This window comes from Quercus lobata, chromosome 8 (genome assembly GCF_001633185.2).
Source record: "Quercus lobata isolate SW786 chromosome 8, ValleyOak3.0 Primary Assembly, whole genome shotgun sequence".
NCBI lineage: Eukaryota > Viridiplantae > Streptophyta > Magnoliopsida > Fagales > Fagaceae > Quercus > Quercus lobata.
The window spans coordinates 29,833,891-29,853,404 of record NC_044911.1 but is presented as its reverse complement, the minus strand read 5'-3'; the positions used below and the strand labels follow the sequence as shown (position 1 = coordinate 29,853,404).

Sequence of the window (19,514 nt, the reverse complement as noted above, 5' to 3'; positions counted from 1 at the left end):
TCCAAATCCAACTTTATGGATGAACAAACAGAGATAACATCAATCATCCTCTTTGATCGTTAGCTGTGTCCGGTGCTAGACTGTAGCCATCCATTAGAGGTGGGATTTAATATTGTGGATCTCACTTTCACAAATCAGTCGCCATCCATGCCAGTCGATCTATTGACTCAGAAGATTTTAATATTGGATAAAATTACGTGCCAAAATAGTGGTCATTCGTTAGTTACTAATTTATTTATGAAAATCATGCATTACTTACTACTCACTATATGTTGACGCATATCACAATCACATGGTAGGTTATGGCATCCCATTCCCATCTCATTTATACTCGCGGGGACAACGCAAAAATCTAGGCACTTAAATCATTGACAATCACAAGAAAACGACAAGTTTTTTTTTTTTTTTTTTTTTTTAAAGAGTACAAACTTGCATTGCATGTGATAATTCATTGGGACTTACAAGTTACAACAGATTAAATTATCTATCTAGGTCTTTTTATTTTTATTTTTTTTATTTTAATCAATTAGAAAAATTATTGTGGGTGCCCGAGGACCAAGAATGAAATTGAAGAGTTGCAGTACTGATATGGGGATATCACGTGCCCAAAGAGGAAATTCACCCGAGGAGAGGAGGGGATGAGACAAAGGACTTTGAGACATTCCAAGTGGGAAGAATGGTCTAAAGAGAGAGAATTGGTGAAAATAGAGGAAGTTTCCAGTTTGGAGTAACCTGTTGCCTTCGTATTAAATGGTGGGCAACAGTTTTATCAGTTGCATTGATGATAAAGTGACCTGAACAGTATAAGTCACAGTTAAGCCAACTCCTTCTACTGGCTTCTTTAAATGTAAAAAGAAACAAGTGTCATTAGGAGATATTTGTTAGGTAAGGATGGGAGGTCAAGATGTGAAGGAGGGAGGAGTATATAAGAAAGATAGTGTTTTCAAAGAAAAGGAGAGGCAAACACAAGTATCAAGAAAAGAAAAAGAAACAAGAAGAATATTAAGAGAAGAGAGTGAACAGTGTCACTCTCTGTATAATATTGGCCTCCTCGGGCAGGCTTGTGGGGAGACATTTGCTCATCTATTTCATAACATCAGCCCTTTCTTCCTTATTTTCATCCTCGGGCAGAGCCCTCACTTACAAATTTTATTGACTTGGGCTAAGGCTGAGCTGTACAACTCACTGTTCTAAGTGGACTTGGGTTGCCAGTTTATTTGGTCCTTACAATTATCTAGAGTTTTATCATAGATTTTTTTCTTTAAAAAAATTGTCTATAAATAAATAAGTAAATTATAATATACTACATTATCAATAAATTAAATAGGACACTCGTTGAGTCCTTAATTATTTATACTAGTATATAACCCATGCAAATGCATGGAGGCATTTAAAATTAAATACAATTTTTATTATAAAATATAAATAATTAATCAAATTATAAAAAATAGCATGTAACACATGTATATGTATGGATACATTTAAAATTAAACACAATTTTTATCATAAAAATATAAATAATTAATCAATTTTTTTATTTTTAAAAAAAAGTAAACGCAATTAGTCATGTACTTTTATACCCCTTAAACACAAACAGATTAACCTAGTTATTTAGGCAAGTGATTAACTTAGGTAAATTATACAGTTCTAGGTTAACACAAGTAAATCATATCATTGAAACAGTGCGGAAAATAAAGAACACAACGATATGATAACCCAAGAAAACCAAACCAGTAAAAAACCTGTGGATGATTTAACCTAGCTATCCTTAAGGTAAAACAGATCCACTATGAAAGAATTGAAGTTTTACAATAGCGACTTAGATCACTAACATCCTATTGATACCTCGAATAGAAAACTTACTACCATGACCACGTGACAGCTTTGAGTCCATGGACTACTTCTTTCTTGGATTCACAATAACCACAAGTACTCCACTTGTGTTTTCTTTAAACTCTTTATACAGCAACTGAAGCGATCACCAAGCTCTCGACATCAATCTTGATCTTGATAACCCTAAGTATGTATGAAGGCAAACACCTTTAGATCTCACAAGAGATTCATACACACAGCATAAACAACAACAATAAAACGTGGTTAGGGTTTTTCCTTTTATATCTAAGGCAAAACATAAAACCCTACACGTCATATGGGCTTGGGCTTGAGTTGGAAAATTTTGCAGAAAAACAATCTGCACGAGTTTCAATCTATCGAGTCTAATTTTCGATCGATCGAGTTTTGCAGATTTACATAATAAATCCTGTAGTATACTCGATTTCAACTTTACACAAAAACACACTTTGAGTAGCTTAAATCTAGAATAAATGTTTTGATCATGATTTGCCAACATTACACATTGAAGTTCTAATACATTAGTTCCTAATTCTTTAGAACCTAACAAGTCACATAATAAAATTTTTACCCAAATTTAATACTACTTATGATTATTATTTTTTTTCTAATTTTTAATAAGATAGAATGTGTGGTAATCTTTGTTGTGTGGTGATTTTTATTGAGTATATGTGATTAGTTTTTTTTTTTTTAATAAATTTTATAGTTCATTAATATTTGATTCCTTGTATTTTGCACTCATTAACTCATTTGGCACAAAGATTAAAAAATTTAAGTGGAAACATGGCACAAACTTAAGTGGATAAATATGGTGTGTTCTCCACATAAATTTAGGCACATGGTGCAAAATTAGATTCTAATTTCAAATTCTAATTAAATTTCATGCTAACGAGTGCCCTTAGGGCATTAGTTAACAATCCAGTTAGAGAAAATTTTTATGAGAAAAGAAAAAAATAATTAATGTTTTGACAGTTTTTTTCATTTTTCATAAAAGTGATGTCAAAACTTTTCTAAAATGGATTGTTAACCAATGCTCTAAAGGCACTCATTAGTATTTCCCTTAAACTTTTTTTGAGTTTTACCTATATATATATATATATATATATATAGACTAACTTGTAACCCCATACATATGCATGAGGTTACTTAAAAGGTATACATTAATATGCATAGTATAATTCTTACATATATAATTTAAATATTATTGATTGTCATTCTTATATTTTTTTAACTCTTTAAAAAGTCTTGCAAGAATATTTAGGTAGAAAATATAAATTATCCATTTTTAAATTTTTTTTTTTATGTTCATTAATTCTAGATTCATTGGTTTTTATACGCAATAACTCACTCAAATAGATATTTATGATGTGGTCCCACATTTGAATCATAAATTAAGAAATAAAACTCTCTCTAAAAATAAATAATTTAGGATACATGACGCAAAATTAGACTTCAATTGTAAAGTCTAATTGGATTTTCTCTCAGCTTTACCTATTAATATATATATATATATATATATATACTACTACTACTACTACTACTACTACTACTACTACTATTTAAGGGGTTTTTCCTATTTGAGATCTTCAATTTAGATACCCAAAATACCCTCAAATTCATCCGTTTTTAAGGCTTAAACCATAGGGTTAAACATATAAAATTAGTAATTTAAAAACTCCTAATTTTTATCTAAATTAAAAAAAAAAAGTTTTTTCTTACCTCCACATTTCTCTCTCACATTAGTTGTCAAGTACTAATACAACTTTTTTTTTTTTTGAAAAAAATAAAAAATAAAACTGCCCTTTTTTTTCCACAAACATACCATTTTCTTTAAGGGTAAATTGCAAATTACATGTCTAAAGTTTGAGGGTATTTGGATTTTACACCTTGAAGTTTCAAAATTTGGAATTTACTTCCTGAAGTTTGGGGGTGTTTGCATTTTACACCCTAACGTTTCAGAATTTGGATTTTTCCCCCTAAAGTTTGAGATTGTTTGGATTTTACATCCTAAAATTTTAAAACTTTGGGTGTAAAATCCAAACATCACCAAATTTTAGAGAGTAAAATCCAACTATTCTTAAAATTTAGGGGGTTAAATCCAAATTTTTAAACGTTCGGGTGTAAAATTCAAAAACCCCCAAACTTTAGAGGGTAAAATTCAAGTTTTGAATTTTAGGATGTAAAATCCAAATACTTCCAAACTTTAGGGGTGTAATTTGCAATTTACCCTTTTTTTAATCACTAAACTGCTTTTTTCTCACCTCTACATTTCTCTCACATTAGTAGTGAAGTACTAATACAACTTCCTTAAAATAAAAAATAAAATAAAACAGCCATGAGTAAAATATGCAAATCCAAAAAATAAAAAATAAAAAGTTTCATCACACGTGCGAAGTGTGTGTGATGAGACTGGTTTTATTTATTTATTTACAATCTCTCTCTCTCTCTCTCTCTCTCTCTCTCTCTCTCTCTCTCTCTCTCTCTCTCTCTCTCTCAAGTCCAATATCCATAGTCAACCAACATGTCCATCCCGCAAATATAAGCATATGCCCACTAAGTTGACATTCAATCTTTCTAACCTATTGCCCAAGCCCATTGACAATTCTTAAGCATGCAATAATAGGAAAAGTGGTCTTACAAGTAGGCGAGTGATTTTGTATTGTTGACAGACTTGGTAGCCATCCTCTCGGTCAATGTGTTTAGATTGAAGCCGTGAACCAAGTAATTGGCTCAAGCTCTGCTATGCGTGCATGACGTTCATTTTATTTCCTCTTAATGTTCCCATCAGTATGAGTTGTTATCTACTACATCAAATGCCCCTAAATAGTAAATACTCTTTGACATTCTAAGAAATCCTCGTCTTTTTTAACTAAAACCAAGTACTTCTTTCCTCTTAACAAATTTTCTAACTAAGAAATAAAACCAAGTTAGCTAAGAGTATCTTTAGCAGTTTATCTAAATTTTTATACTATTTGGGCAATTAACAGTGGCATTTAGTTTTTACTTATCTACTTTTTCAAATACACTTTCCAACAGATTCTCTATTATTTTCTCCATCTCATTTAAATATTATTTCTTCATTCATTATTTATTCTTCTTTTAATCATTATTTATTCTTCCTATGTTTATTCCCAACAACTATATTTTTCAATGAGAAGTGTTATATCCACAACATTTTTTTCAATACTTTCACATGAATCACAACACAATCTTATGTGAAAAGTTGTTACTAGTTTTAATTTGAACCCACCACTGAAATTATTTTTTTACTCACCAATATTAGCTAATAACAATCTATTACTTAAGAGTTATTGTGAAAATATTGTAATAGCATTTCTTAATTGTCATTTCTTATTCTTTATATTAATTTTCCTTTCAATTTCATCCATACATGTTTCTCTCTCTCTCTCTCTCTCTCTCTCTCTTGTTTTTTCTCCTCTACACACATATACCCACTCTAACTCCCTTCTTTTTTTCCTTTTTCTACTTGATTCCAGATCACTTTCTCCAACTCTCTCTCTCTCTCTCTCTACCTTTTCTTTTTCTACTTGATTCTAGAACACTCTCTAGCTCTTTATGTGATAAGAAACAGAGAAAGAACAAGCGAGAGGCTTGCTCCACCATTGATCGAAGGAAAAAGGTAGGCGCTTCGCTCCGCTGCTGCTTGTCTTCCTCTCCAACATAGCCAAAATGGGTCAGATGGCTTTTGTCTTTTTTTATTTTTTACTTTTTTGCTTTTATTGTTACGATTTGATTAATTTTAAGATTGTGTTTTAGAGTTTGTATTTTGATTATGCTTGAGTTTAGAGATGTTTAAGAGAAAGGATGGTTGTATTTGTAGCCGTTATGAATATTTGTAGCTGTTGTGAGAGGAGAGAGAAAGAATTTTTTTTTTATTGAGTGGTATGATTTTTTTAAGGAGAAAAATTCATTTGGAGTTGCTATAGTGTTTTCTATATCTAGAGAAGCACTGTAGCAACTTCAAAAAAAAATTGGAAAAGTTTTGCATTTGGAGAATCTGTTGGAGTTGATTTTTGGGGTTTGTTCTCCAAAAAATAGATTTAGCTAATCTATTAGAGATGTTCTAAGGGACGGAATTAGGATCTAAACTTTTGGGGGGGAGGGGGGGGGGAGCCTCAATAAAAAATAAAAAATAAAATCTTTAAAATCCAAATTAGCATGTATGTTAAGAAAATATCAACAAAAGAGAGAAGAAACAGAATAAACGTTTCTTAATACACTGTAACTTAATCATCTAAAAATAGAATTCAGCATTCTTTTAAATAACAAAAATCATCTATGGTTAATTTTTTATTAAAATTTGCAACAATTTCCTTTTCAATTTATAAAATTAAAGTTAAAAAATATTTAAACAAATGATTTACATTGGTCAATCCTAATTTTTGTTAATTAATGATACATCAATTTATAAAATTTATGTAATAAAATTTGTAATTCCTTATAGCTACACACTGCACACTAGCATAAATTTATTAACACACCTGTTCAATTCCATAATGTCCCACATGAAAGTAAGAGAAATGCTATGTATACAACATTTTCACAACACTTTTACAAAAAAATTCTAAATGGCAAATTGCTATTAACTATTATTGGTGGATAAAAGAAAAATTTTAGTTGTGGGTTCATATTAGAACCAATAACAACTTATTACTTATAATTTCTTGTGAAATATTGTGGAAATATTGTAGACGTAATACTTCTCTAAAATTAACACTAATTTACTAACAAATAACCATAAAAAACTTTTTAAGTTTTTTCAAAAAAGAGATTTAAATATTTTAAGTTAAAAATTAATAGTCACACACACCTGCCACCCTATCCCACACACTAATTAATTGCCACACATGCACCCCACTCTCACTCACTATAAGTACGTAAACTTGGTTTGTAATTTGTATTCATCTCTCTTTCTATTCAGCAAAAATAGTCATATCTCATTCAAAAATTCAAATAGCCAATCTTAGCACTCATAAAAAAAAAAAAAAAAATAGCTTGGGTCTGTGAATAATGAGTGAGAGATAGTTGTTGGGGATCGATATTTACTGCACGACCACATGTTGTCCATTTGAAGGGTGACCTTGCTAGGCCAAGATTTGTCTGGGGAGTTGAGTTTGAAACTCGACATTGGACCGCAAAGTCCAATGGCTTCCAATGTATTTTTAGGCCTACAAAATGGGTAAAACCCAAAGTCTAAGAATCATGATAATGATTGAAATAAATAAATAATATGTGTTTAATATAATATTTTTGATTAATGGTTGTAATAATAGTTGAAATAAAGTAATATGTATTTAGTGTAATAGCATTGTTCAAGTTATGAGTTAAAGTTCTTAATAATGTATATTGGGTGATGTCAAATATTAGGGAGTAATTAATTAAGTGTCATATGTCCAGCAATGGGATTGGTCTTTTTTAACATAATAAGATATGACCAGCAAGGGTTTATGTTCAAATAATGTATGTCCAGTAGAGGTTTATGTTCAAATTATATGTCTAGTAGTGATAGATTAATTATTAATATATGTGTTTATTAGTAAAACACTAGTGAGATCGTGTTTATTGAATAGTAATGTAATATTAAAGTAATTTTTATTTAAAGGTGAAATAATCATTTATTCAATAATGTAAATTTAGAGATATGGAAACATAGTCATTTATCTTTGTATAGTTTATAACTCTAGCTGTAAAGTATCAGCGAGCTGATAATATTCCAGTAGAATGACTCCAACAGTGGAGAGGCAGTATGCCATGATAAGTCCTTCCATGATGACTTCAAGATTAAAAGGGAAAAATTGGTACAACTGGAGGGAGAGAGAGTATGTCCAGCTGTGTGTAGAGGCTGGTTAAGTTTGTCCCTTTTATCATGCATTTAAATGAATTTTCACTTGATAATGCTATTTTAGTTATTGTGAAGTTATGAATAGTATTGCCTTCCAGGAAAATGGCTTTTATAAGATTGGTTTTTGCCTTCCATAAGAAGGGCTTTGGTATGAGGTATTTTTACCTTCTAGGATAACTTTATGTATTAGAAGTCCATGTCTTCCATGAGAAAGGCTTTTGCAAGAAGTCTTTGTGCCTTCTAAGAGAAGGGCTTTATTATTAGAAGTTTATGCCTTCCATGAGAAGGGCTTTTAGTATGAATGTTTGATATCTTTTGAGAAGTATGGAGATGGTACAAGATATAGATGTTTTGTGGATTGTAGTATTTGTAATATGTATGGATAATTAGTATATGTACTTGGTGAGAGATGGGTTTGTAATATATATGAGGAATATGTATGGATAATTTGTGAGAGATAATTTGTAAGATGTGTGAGAGATATTATGGATATTTTGTGAGATGTGTAATTTGTAAGATGTATGAGAGATGTGTATAAGTATGTTGTGAGATACGTAATTTGTATATAGATACTTTGTGAGTTACAGTACAGAGTTTAAAGATATAGGAAGTATGTATGGATATTTAGTGAGGAATGAGTTTGTAAGATATATGGAAGTATGAGAGATATGAAGGTTAAAGATAGTAAAGATATGAGATTATAGTTGTTGGAGAGGTTGTAGTAGATAATATGAGGTATTGTGGTGGCTTATGTTGCTTTCTAAGAGAAGAGGTTTTGCAAGAGAAGTGAAGATGGAGATGTGTTTAGAGGATATGGGTAGCAAGATGATAAAGTTTTAGAATTAGGGAGTGGCGGAGTGAGTATAAGATGGGTAATAGTATGTGGAATAGTGTGTGGCTTGGTCCTCTTTATACAGAGTCAAGTTTGAAACTAAATCAATCCAGTTGGAGGAAAAACCAGCAAAAAAGGAAAGAATTTTAGTAAGAAAAACATAGTTTCTTTGGTTGGTTTTGGTTTTTAGCAAAGTAAGAAAATTCTGTAATGTCAAGGCTGCTAATTAGTTAGCTGACACATATGTTCTAAAACAGCTGTCATAGCTATCTGAAAAAGCTGTCATAGCTATCATAAGACAGCTATTACTTGGAGCTAAAGTAGATGAGGTTAGCTGGATGATGTCAAACTGCTGGAGAGAATATTCAAAATTTATTTCTTGGATTTAGCTAAAAATGGTAAGATCTCTTTTAAGGATATCTTGCTATTTTGGGTATAGTAGCTAGCTGCTAGGATTGAGCATTAAATAGCTAGTGATGTCACTTTTAGCCAAGTATCAAGTGTTGAACACGCTGCTAGTGTTCTGCTAGAAATGTTTTCTTTTTTGGGTACTTATATTTTTGGTCCATGATTCTATTATAATACATTTTTAGTAAGTAATAAGATGATTGATTGATAATTAATGAAGTTTTAGAGAACTAATCAAGGTCTCATTGTGTTGTGACTCAATCTTGGGGAATAAGAAGAGCATTTAATGCTCTTCTCAGGTCGTTGGCAGCGGACTATTTGCTCTGATTATGGTAGATTGTAGCTGGGTATTAAAGATATTATGAATATTTATATTTGAAGATTAAAGATAGCCAATCAGATTTAGCAACGTGTTTGAGTTGGATTTTAACTGAAAATAGTAATTTAGTTTATGTGAAATAATATGATTAGGTTCCCAAATTCGTATAGGAACAGCTGGAGATTGAATGAATAGTTATTTGATCAGCATTTAGATGGCTAGAGCTATTGAGTATTTGTTATATGATAAGTATTAAGTTTTAGGTGAAGAGCAATGGAGAGTTCTATCATTTTAAGTGTTATGTGATAAGAGAGCCTTATTAGATGTTATCCGCTACACACTGACTCGTCAGAATTCAGGGAGTTGGAGAAGACATGTCAAACAACATGTTTCTTTTACTTTAAACTGTTGGAGCTTTACTAAACTTACTTCTTGGCCTTCCAAACCATGACTCCCAAAGTTTCTCCGATGAGACTCATGATCTTGGATCATGAGCTGAAGATGAGATGATTTACCTTGGGATTTGATGAGATAACATGTCATGAGCTTTGATGAGATAATATCGCCATGAAAGTTGAACCATGGGCTTTGACATTGTTTTGTGTAAATATGGGCTAAGCCTTGAATCATCATTAGCATGAGAGAGATAATATGGGCTGAGCTTTGAATCATTGCTTGAGCCCAATCCTTGATGATGTTGTAGGCCATGAGCCCAATTGATGATGAGAAAATGTGGACCATGAATCCGCCTTTTAAAGTGATGATCTTGTGGGCCATGTGAGCCCAATTAATGCAGTTGAATAAAATACGAGCCTTTTTGGGTTTTAAAGGAGATTTACCCAAAATCCATGATAATGTTGATGTGGCTCGGTTTGCCAATGAAATAATTTCATTTGGCATTAAAAAATAGTCTTTAACAACAGCCAACACGATAACATAAAAACGCTACATATGTTATAGTATGGGTGTTTGCCTATTGCGTTTTATCATTTTCATGAGCCTTTTTGTAACTTCTTGGGAAGAAGGGAGCCAAAAATAATTATTTTGTGTTCAATTGTTAAAATATTCATTATACACACGCGCACGCGCCTTATCACACATGCTTTATGCCCTTCAACCCCTTAGTAGTTCTGTCTCTTGCTATAAGACTCAAGGTAACCCTCTACTCAACATAATAGAATTTTGAACTCTTTAGATTTACATAAGCACACCTTCAACAGAAAACCATGATTTGTCCAACATACTAAAAGGAGCTATAGAGTCTACAGGAATCAAACCATACCTAATATAAAAGGGGCAATTAAAGTCTAGGAAAGGGTAGAAGAGTGGCAATCAAAGAACACCAATCTATCTTGCCCCATTTACGGTTGTCGCATTATCTATCTGTTGAGGACCAAAATGTGACAAGGAAGCCTATTCCATAAAAAGCAAGGAAAGACCATGGGTCTTAACAAGAAGACTCAACCCGTGAAGTTAAGAAGGACCATGAAGGCCCAAAGACCTAAAAAGAAGGAAAAAGAAAGAAAAAGTAAAAAAGAAGAGGACCTAGACTTAGGCCACGAGTAGGATCTCCATCACCCAAGAAGCGAATCCTTTGAGGGAAAGTTTAGGAGATCCTGAGAAGGACGTGGACGGCTTAGAAGATCTTGAGAAGGACGTGGGCAACCTAGAAGATAGAACAAGTCACTCACAAGTATCCTTGAAAGAAGGAAATATTCATTAGATGTCCTGTTGAAATCAAGAGGCAGAGAGAAGTGAAAGGGACGAGTGGTATTCTTGAGTTTAGTACTTGACGTAGGAATCGAGGGATCTCAATCAACGCAGAGGACATGAAGCAAATGGGAGGATGGTCAGAGGCTTTCCAAGCTCACCCATTGCAATGAGGAATCTATGCCATTTTTGTAAAAAGGCCAAATCAGGAAGAGTCAACATCAAGGCCCTAGGACCTTGATGTGTCCTATTAAAGCCTTGAGAAGAGGATCTTAACTGACACATGGGAAAGCCAAGGTGTATGTTCAGATTCCCAGCAAAAGTCATTAAAAAATCCAACAAAACTACGTATCCTTTTTGTAACCCATGGTTCAAGCTCATGGGATCTCGAATTGGTAGTAAGGGAGAAGTGGTTTGGTCGGTAGGGGAGTGATTTCTGGTGAAAGGATGATCTTGAAGTTTTCCCTTGGTAAATGTATTTGCTTAGAATGCATGAACCAAAGACCTAACTCAGTTCCTCCATGTGCATAGCATCTCCCTATAACTCTGTCTTAGTTGTCCTTATTAATCAAAACTATCATCCATTACATTGAATATCCCACCTATTCCTTTGACTTTCCAGGAAGGCATCTTCCATTTGTAACTAAAGCCAAATAATCTTTTGAGTTATAATTCCAAACTAATCTAAAACTCTGCCCAAGGAACTCCTTCAGATTTTATCAGAGGACATGGTTTTACCCAGCAAACTGAGGAGGTCCTTGTCTGGGGTACCAAACCATGTCCACTATAAAAAGAGTACCAAAGCATAACAGAAAGGGGGGGGGGGGGGAAGGGGAGAGTTCCAAGGGGTTCTAGAGGTTTAAAAAAATAATTTTTAGAGTTGTAAGAGTTCAGCAAGAGAGACAGGAGAGAAAAAGAATAGAACGAGAGAGCCTAGGAGGAGGACTTCGTCCCATATCCTTAAGATCATTCAAAATATCACTTAGCCTCCAAAGAAACATATGCAAAATCATGCACACATCAGATATCACTCCTCCCACAAAATTCTCCTCACTTGATTGGTTTGGAAGGAAATGTCCAAGCAAAACCACTTTGACTTAAGTTTCAAATCCCACAGGTCTTGTACAAAAGCACTAAGTCTGTGAGAATTCAGGCCAAGGATCTCGTGGCTAACCCATTTTTATGAAGTTCATTCATACATATATGTATATGTTTTAGAATGTATAAGCCTTAAATATTCTATTTTAATCTCCTTCTCATTGTGAATATTATAAATAATTTTTTTACTCATTTTATAAGAATAAAATGTCATTTTACAACATTAAAACACTTACAATGATATTTTATAGCTTAGGAGGAAATCACATTTTTTGCCTTATGAAGTTCTATGTGACTTGCACACAAACCGGTTCATATAACAACCCCAGTAGGCCGTAGAGAACCGGACCTAGTTCACCCGCACATTTTATCATCATTTCTTTGTTGGCCCAGGATCCCCCATCATCACTGGGCCTGAGAACCATTAAAAAAAGAAAAAAAAAAAAAGAAAAAGAAAAGGGAACTCACACTATCTCATTAACTTAAACTTCCAAAAACATCACATAAGTATGCGCCCATCAAATTCCACTCCCCTTCCAAATAAATTCTTCTCTTACTTTATTATCTTATCATGGACATGATTTACTTTCCTGTACCTACAGTAGAATTAAGCTCATGCAGACCAAGGCAAGGCCACTTATTGATTTTAACATGTTTCTGGTAGAAGCTTCCGCAAACTTATAAGTTTCCATCTCCATTGCAGATTAAGCACTAATTTGCAGATTAAGTTCTCAAGAGCCTGTATGCTGCTGAATATCTCAGAGTGCCGGCGTGCCGCTAAGTGACTCATACTAAACGCTTTCCACCACAGCAAAACACTTCACATACTTCCTCCAAATGCTTTCAACCAATGTTGGACCTTATATTGGTTTTATTGCAAAAGCAACTACCAAAAAACTACAAGATAAGTTTTGAACATTATTATTTTCACTTTTCTTTATATTATGAATATTGTTGTTTCTTGTTTACGTCTAGTTCCTTAGCTGCAGTATATTAGATTCTCTAATTTAATTTAAATACACAATTGTATTGACTAATAAAATATAAATAATGTAATGTTATTTTTTTATTAAAAAAAAAAAAATCCTTTTTATTAACAAAACATTTTTTTTTTTTTAAGTCCGCCCATAAAAAAATGCAATTAACTTATACATTATAACTGAATGTTTCGTATGACATAACTTTAGAATTGATAACATAACTTTAGAATTGAGCATTATTATTAATTAAATATTTTTGTTATACTTATGAATTCTCAATCACAATAATTAAATCATTAGTTCAGCAAACATAGAGTCGATTCTTCGTTGTCGTTGTTGTTGTTTTTATTTTTATTTTTATTTTTATATATATTCTAAACAAAGAACACGTAAGTTCTTAGACCACAATTTTTTCATGTACTTAATAAATTGCTATGCCCCATTAGTACTTGAGGTGTGTCACACTATTCATGCTATGTTGTTCCAGTGTAAGCACGGTGAATACGTTACGTTTGTTTCGGTGAATTGACACGTCTAATTCTTAATTTATTGTTTAAAGGGTGTTTTTCAATTGTCTTTAATGAGTTTCCATATATTAACTCTACTATTTAATATTCAGAATTTAACATTTTTAATAGATCTTTTCCATAATTTCAATGTCAAATGTTGTTTTTATATATTGATTTTATTTAAATAGTAATGGTCTTTTCTTGCAATATTTTCAGATATAATTTTTAGCATAATTGCAAAGCTCTTAACGACTTTCAATAAATATTAGTATATGTGTGAGATAATGAAAGATCGAAAATGTATTAAGAAACACAAGAGCTATTTAGACCCCCAAATTAAAGTTACGGTTTAATAAATTTTACACTAACTTAGTTCTAAGTGCAGAATAGTGTAAATGCAAGCGGATAAACAAACAAGCTACTTTAACACATATTCATATAATCATAGCAGTAAAATGAAATGTAAAAGAGTAGGGAAGGAGAATACAAACACAGATAACACGCCGAAGTGTTATCGAAGAAGAAACCGAAGAATCTAGGCGAAAAACCTCTCCGCTGCCCTCCAAGCAGTAATTGATCCACTAGACAATCAGTTAGGATACATGGGTTAGCAAGAGACCCTCCAAGCCTAATCTACCCGCTGTACCTAAGCCCTCCAAGCTCCTACTCCAACAAGACTTCTCAGAACCGTGTCTTGTCTAGCTTTCCGGATCCCGAAACAAGCTCTATGTTGCATCTACTATCCTTGGCTTCTTCCAATACTTCCCAGCAGCACCAAAACCTCACTTAATACTCTGAAAGGGTGTGGTAAGTGTTTGGGCTATTAACCTCTCAATGGTATGGAAATGGAGAGATAGGAGTTGAGGAAATCCACAATCTTATGTATAGAGATATATAGGTAAATTAATCTCTAACTCTCAGGGTGTTTGGCTAGGGCTTTCTCTCAGAAACACTCCTTAACATTTGTGGGTAATGAGGGTATAAATAGTGTGGGTACAGAAAGTATGTATCAGATAGTACAGTCTGACAGAACAGAATGTTTCGCAGGTGTCTTGCGGGAAGGCCTTACCTGCGAGCTACTCGCGAAACACAGTTGTCTCCATCTGTACTGACTATTCTCATTTCAGTCATGTGCAAGGCACATGCTTCACTTCCTGGGATGCTTAGTCGCGAGCTACCCACGAGAAATCTTCTGGTTTCAATTGCTTGAGTCTTCACACTCTCTCTCTCTCTATCACACAACCCTTACAATCAAATCCCACAATAAATACAGAGTACAAAAGATTGAATAAACTTACAATCAAATTTGGCACGGAATAAAAGCCAACAAAATACATATTTGTAAATCACAACTTTACAGATAAAAATAAATTGAATTTGACTAAGCTTATGTTTTAGATTAACTAAATTTGTAAAGCTAGAGAAAATAAGAAATCCTTTCTCAAAAAGAAAAATAAAAAAAAAAGAAGAGAGAGAGAAAATAAGACATTAATTTGTAAAGTAAGTCGTTACAACGTATTAATATTTCATGTTTGCCACACTATGACCACATTTTAACTGCAAAGGGAATGTACTAATGTTGCATCAAACTAACCTATTTGCTTCTATTCTTAGATAAGACTAGATTACATACAAAGTTAGTCTGTTCCCTTCATTTCACCAAATGACATTTTTTTGCCAAAAAAAGAAATTGTACAAGTTATATTTAAATACAAACATACGTTCCATTTGTTTCGATGGAAACCTTGTGTAAAAATAGTTTTTCATATTTTTCAGCGTTTGAAAGTATAAAAAAAGATGAGTTAAAGGAAAATTATTTTTGGTCAACATAAAAAATATGGCTTATTTTTAGAGATTGTTTTGCATTAATTTTTTTTTGGAAAACAACTCTATCTCACAGCAAACTAAATAAGGAATTAGGAGGTTGTTTTTCAACTCATTTAAAGTTGCTACCAAACATTGGAAAATGAGATAGTTTAATAGAAAATGCTTCTTGAAAAATGACTTATCTTCCAGACAATATCATTGCTGAAACAAACATCATTGGCATTTTCCCGTAACTTTCAATGCCAAATGTTATTTTTTATATATTGCTTTTATTTAATTAGTAATGGTCTTTTCTTGCAATATTTCCAAATATAATTTTTAGCATAATTTAGTTTATTGTAGCATAATTTTCTAATGACAACACTTTCCATCCAAATGAAGGTTAAAATGATAATAAAAATATAAAATAATTGGACTTTACAAAAAAGGAATAACTCTAACAATAATATTTTCCATAAATTGTTATTTAAAAAAGATTTTATTTCAGTCCTAATTATATTAAGGATCTTGTTTCTTATTGGAAAGTATATTTCCAAACTAAGCCTAGTGCTAATGTAAACAAAAATGGTAAATTTTAATTTCTCATTCAATGAGGAGCGGATCAAGATATACACAAGGAAAAATATTGTAAAATTTTGTTGCTTAATAAAAAAATCATGACTAAAGCCTATATATGACAATAAATAAATTATTGAATTTAATTTTTCACATTAATGTAAATCACTAAATTAGTAAAATAATTTCAAAAAAATATTGCCTAAACAGATGCATTAACTTGATAAAGAAAAAGGCATTAATATTTTATTATATAAAAAGTGGAGATCCTTCAAACATGGAAGTTTAAAAATAAAAATAAAACCATGACAACTTTTAAATGGCCAGTTTGAGTAATAAAGTAAGTAATTTTTTCCCTATTAATAGCTCATTAAAGTGGTAGCTATTTCAATGTTTCTTTTAGGCCTTTCATGGTTTCACCTTCACACTATTTGAAAAAAAAGAAAAAAAAAGGATAGACCCGACCCAATACCCGATCACCCGACCCGACCAGAAACCTGTACTTTTCAGGTTGGGTCTGGTTTCTCCCTGATAAACCCGATTGTTATCGGGTCGGGTTTCAGGTGGCAGTGGACCCGATCCAATCTCAGTCCCTGTAATGACAGTTGTATTGTTAAAGCCTCTCATGCATGTAGTTTATTTCACAAGGACTTTATGCACTTAATTTGTGGATGACTAATGCGGATGCTGAACCAATCTTCCATTACTATTGTGTTGACACATCTGTCCACATTTATGAACTACTATCGTGAGTACATGCAGAAATCTCCAAATTTATTTGCTACTTGGCACCATTTCACACTTTGCTGAGCTCAACTAATACACATGTCTTTATTCAATCTGAATGTCTGTCAATGGAAAGTATAAAGAATTAGATCATTAATGCATACTAAAGAGCCAACGCCCAACAGCCAACTACGCTTTTGGTAATGAATTAATGACGCAACACTTTAATAATCTATGTATTGTCTTTTACGTTTACACCCTTTCGGTTTTTGGCACCGCTCCACCACTATAAATAACGGTTAAGGAAACCTAACAGTTCTCATCCTTCCTAAAATCTTTGAGTGTGATTTCTAAATAGCGTTTTGTCAAGAAAAATGAATCCGAAGGCTCTTATATTCTTAGCTCTTCTATTTGCGTCTGTTCTTCTTATCTCCTCAGCCGTGGCTACTGAGACATCTAATGATGAGGAAAAACGTTAGTCTAACACCCATTATTATTGTTAAATTTCTTTCATTTTCTCTTTACATTTTTCACTCATATTTCTGAAAAAAATGGCAGGAGAGCTTTTATTTATTTTTTATTCAATTTTTTTAAATATGAATATCATCATATCTTAATATTAATCATGAACCTGCAGCCACAAATACTTAAAAAAAATGACGAATATGATTTTATTTTTACAATTAAGAACTATACATTATATGCCGATCATTATTATATGCTCTAGCAAGAAGTTAGTATATACGTTTCTTTTATTATTTATTTACAAGTAAAGGATAAGGGAAATAAACTTAGCTTTTTCCTATGAAAAGAATGAGGCAGTACTATTAAACCAGAACACTCTTTATGTATATATTTCTTGATCTGTCGTGATTAAGTATTTTGCACTGAATTATTTTACTTTTGCATTGCACGCTAGCTGCAGAAGAGTCAGAGCCTGTAGAAGACGCAAAGTATGGTGGTTACGGAGGAGGGTATGGCGGTGGACATGGTGGGCATGGTGGTGGTGGACGTGGAGGGTATGGTGGTGGTGGACATGGAGGGTATGGCGGTGGACATGGAGGATATGGAGGAGGCCGTGGTGGAGGAGGCCATGGAGGCCGTGGTGGAGGAGGCCATGGAGGCCGTGGTGGAGGAGGCCACGGAGGCCGTGGAGGTGGCGGCCCAGATGGAAACTGAAGCCAAGCCCTAGAGAACTAGAGTGGAAAAAAGTATTATGCATGTATTTGTCTGAATAATGTAGAATGTAAGCTTTGAAGTATGAGAAAATATAAATAAGCATGCATGCATGTGCTTTTTTTGGTTAAACTAGTATTCTGAACTTTTCCACAGTATCACCCTCAAAAAAAAAAAAAAAAAAAAAATTTCCACAGTACCAAAGTCCAAATGTCATCGGTGTTTAACTACGCACTTGTTACAACCAGCTCGACCACGACTACCTCCATGGGCGGCAAGGAGCTATGGTGCTTTTGTTGTAACAAACTAAAGAAAGAGGATATGAATTTGGTTTTAGTTCAAGGAAAAACCTGACATCCCAATTAGCAAATTTGCTGAATAATATTCTGATTGATTTTTATTGATATAACATGAAGCTATATAAATAGCTTTACAGACTTAGATAAAAAAAATAAACAACTCCAATATTCCTAATCAACTTAGCAACTAGATAAGGATAAGCAAGACTCCTAAACCAAACTCCCTAATACTTCAATCCAATAACTATTTAGATTGTTATTGTAAAACCAAACTCCTAATACTTTAATCTGATAATTATTCAGATTGTCATTATTATCTTCCCTGACTCTACTAGCACATAGAGACTAAAAAAACAAATACAAATAAAAGGTAACCGATAAAGTAATTCAAAACAAATTAACATCCGATAGGGTGAGTGAACCCAGTAGCTCTAGCCACTTCTCTTTGGGCATAACATTCCTTCCCCCTTAAATTTGACCCTTGTCCTCAAGGGTAATTATATTAGGAAAATGAAGCCACATTGTGCAAGCATCCTCCCAAGTAGCTTCTACTGGTGATAGCCCCTGCCAACGGATCAAAACTTCTTATTTGTTTCTCTGAGTTCACCTATCCGAGATAGCTTGTGGAAGAGGACCCACAACACTATTGCTCCCATGAATTTCGGGCAAAGTAGTACCCTGTTGGTCATTGTGGCCAAGTGACAATTTGAGGTTGGAAACATGAAACATAGGGTGAATCTTGCAATTTTCTGGCAATTTAAGCTTATAGGCAACATCACCAACTTTTTGTATGATCTGGAAAAGTCCAAAGAATCGAGGAGAAAGCTTCAAATTCCTACACAAGGCCACAGAGAAATGGTGGTAAGGTTGTAACCTCAAGTACACCCATTCCCTCACTTCAAAAGATCTCTCTCTACTCTTCTTATTTGCATAAAAAATTCACCCTCGACTATGACAACAAAATATTTTCACGAAGCTCCTTCAAAACCTCATCTCGTGCTATCAATTCGTTCTCCACTGCTTCAGTTCTAGCTGTACCTGCAACATATGACAATAAATTTGGTGGGGGCCGGCCTACCATACACAATTTCAAATGGGGTTTTTTTGGTGTTCGTATGAATGCTTGTATTGTAACAATATTCAGCCCAAGAAGTCCATTTAACCCACTCCTTGGATCGAGGACTTGAGAAACACCCCAAGTACATCTCCAAAGTGCAATTAACTACCTCCATTTGCCCATCGGTCTGCGGATGATAAGCAGAGCTAAAATGGAAGCTAGTTCCATTAAGGAGAAATAATTCCTCCCAAAACATACTTATGAATGTAGTATCACGATCACACACTATTGATTCGAGTAGCCC

The 19,514-nt window shown here is 33.2% G+C and overlaps 1 protein-coding gene across 2 annotated transcripts; it reads left to right on the top strand.

Annotated features, from left to right (window-relative positions):
* The first annotated feature begins 17,004 nt into the window (after positions 1-17,004).
* Positions 17,005-18,042, top strand: LOC115958526 (cold and drought-regulated protein CORA-like). Of its 2 annotated transcripts, none has more exons than XM_031076937.1 (2): positions 17,005-17,152; positions 17,604-18,042. In XM_031076937.1, the coding sequence occupies exons 1-2, from the start codon at positions 17,053-17,055 to the stop codon at positions 17,855-17,857; spliced, it is 354 nt and encodes a 117-aa protein (XP_030932797.1). In that variant the 5' UTR covers positions 17,005-17,052; the 3' UTR covers positions 17,858-18,042. The 2 variants fall into 2 exon arrangements, with proteins under 2 accessions (XP_030932797.1, XP_030932796.1); XM_031076936.1 differs by having other exon boundaries at positions 17,015-17,152; positions 17,598-18,042.
* Positions 18,043-19,514: the final 1,472 nt, after the last annotated feature.

What these genes read in the sequence shown, in the direction of transcription:
- LOC115958526 (XM_031076936.1), top strand. Translation starts at nt 17,053, where the DNA reads ATGAATCCGAAGGCTCTTATATTCTTAGCTCTTCTATTTGCGTCTGTT. An exon ending in ATCTAATGATGAGGAAAAAC is followed by an intron (nt 17,153 to 17,597) that starts GTTAGTCTAACA and finishes ATTGCACGCTAG; the next exon opens with CTGCAGAAGAGTCAGAGCCT.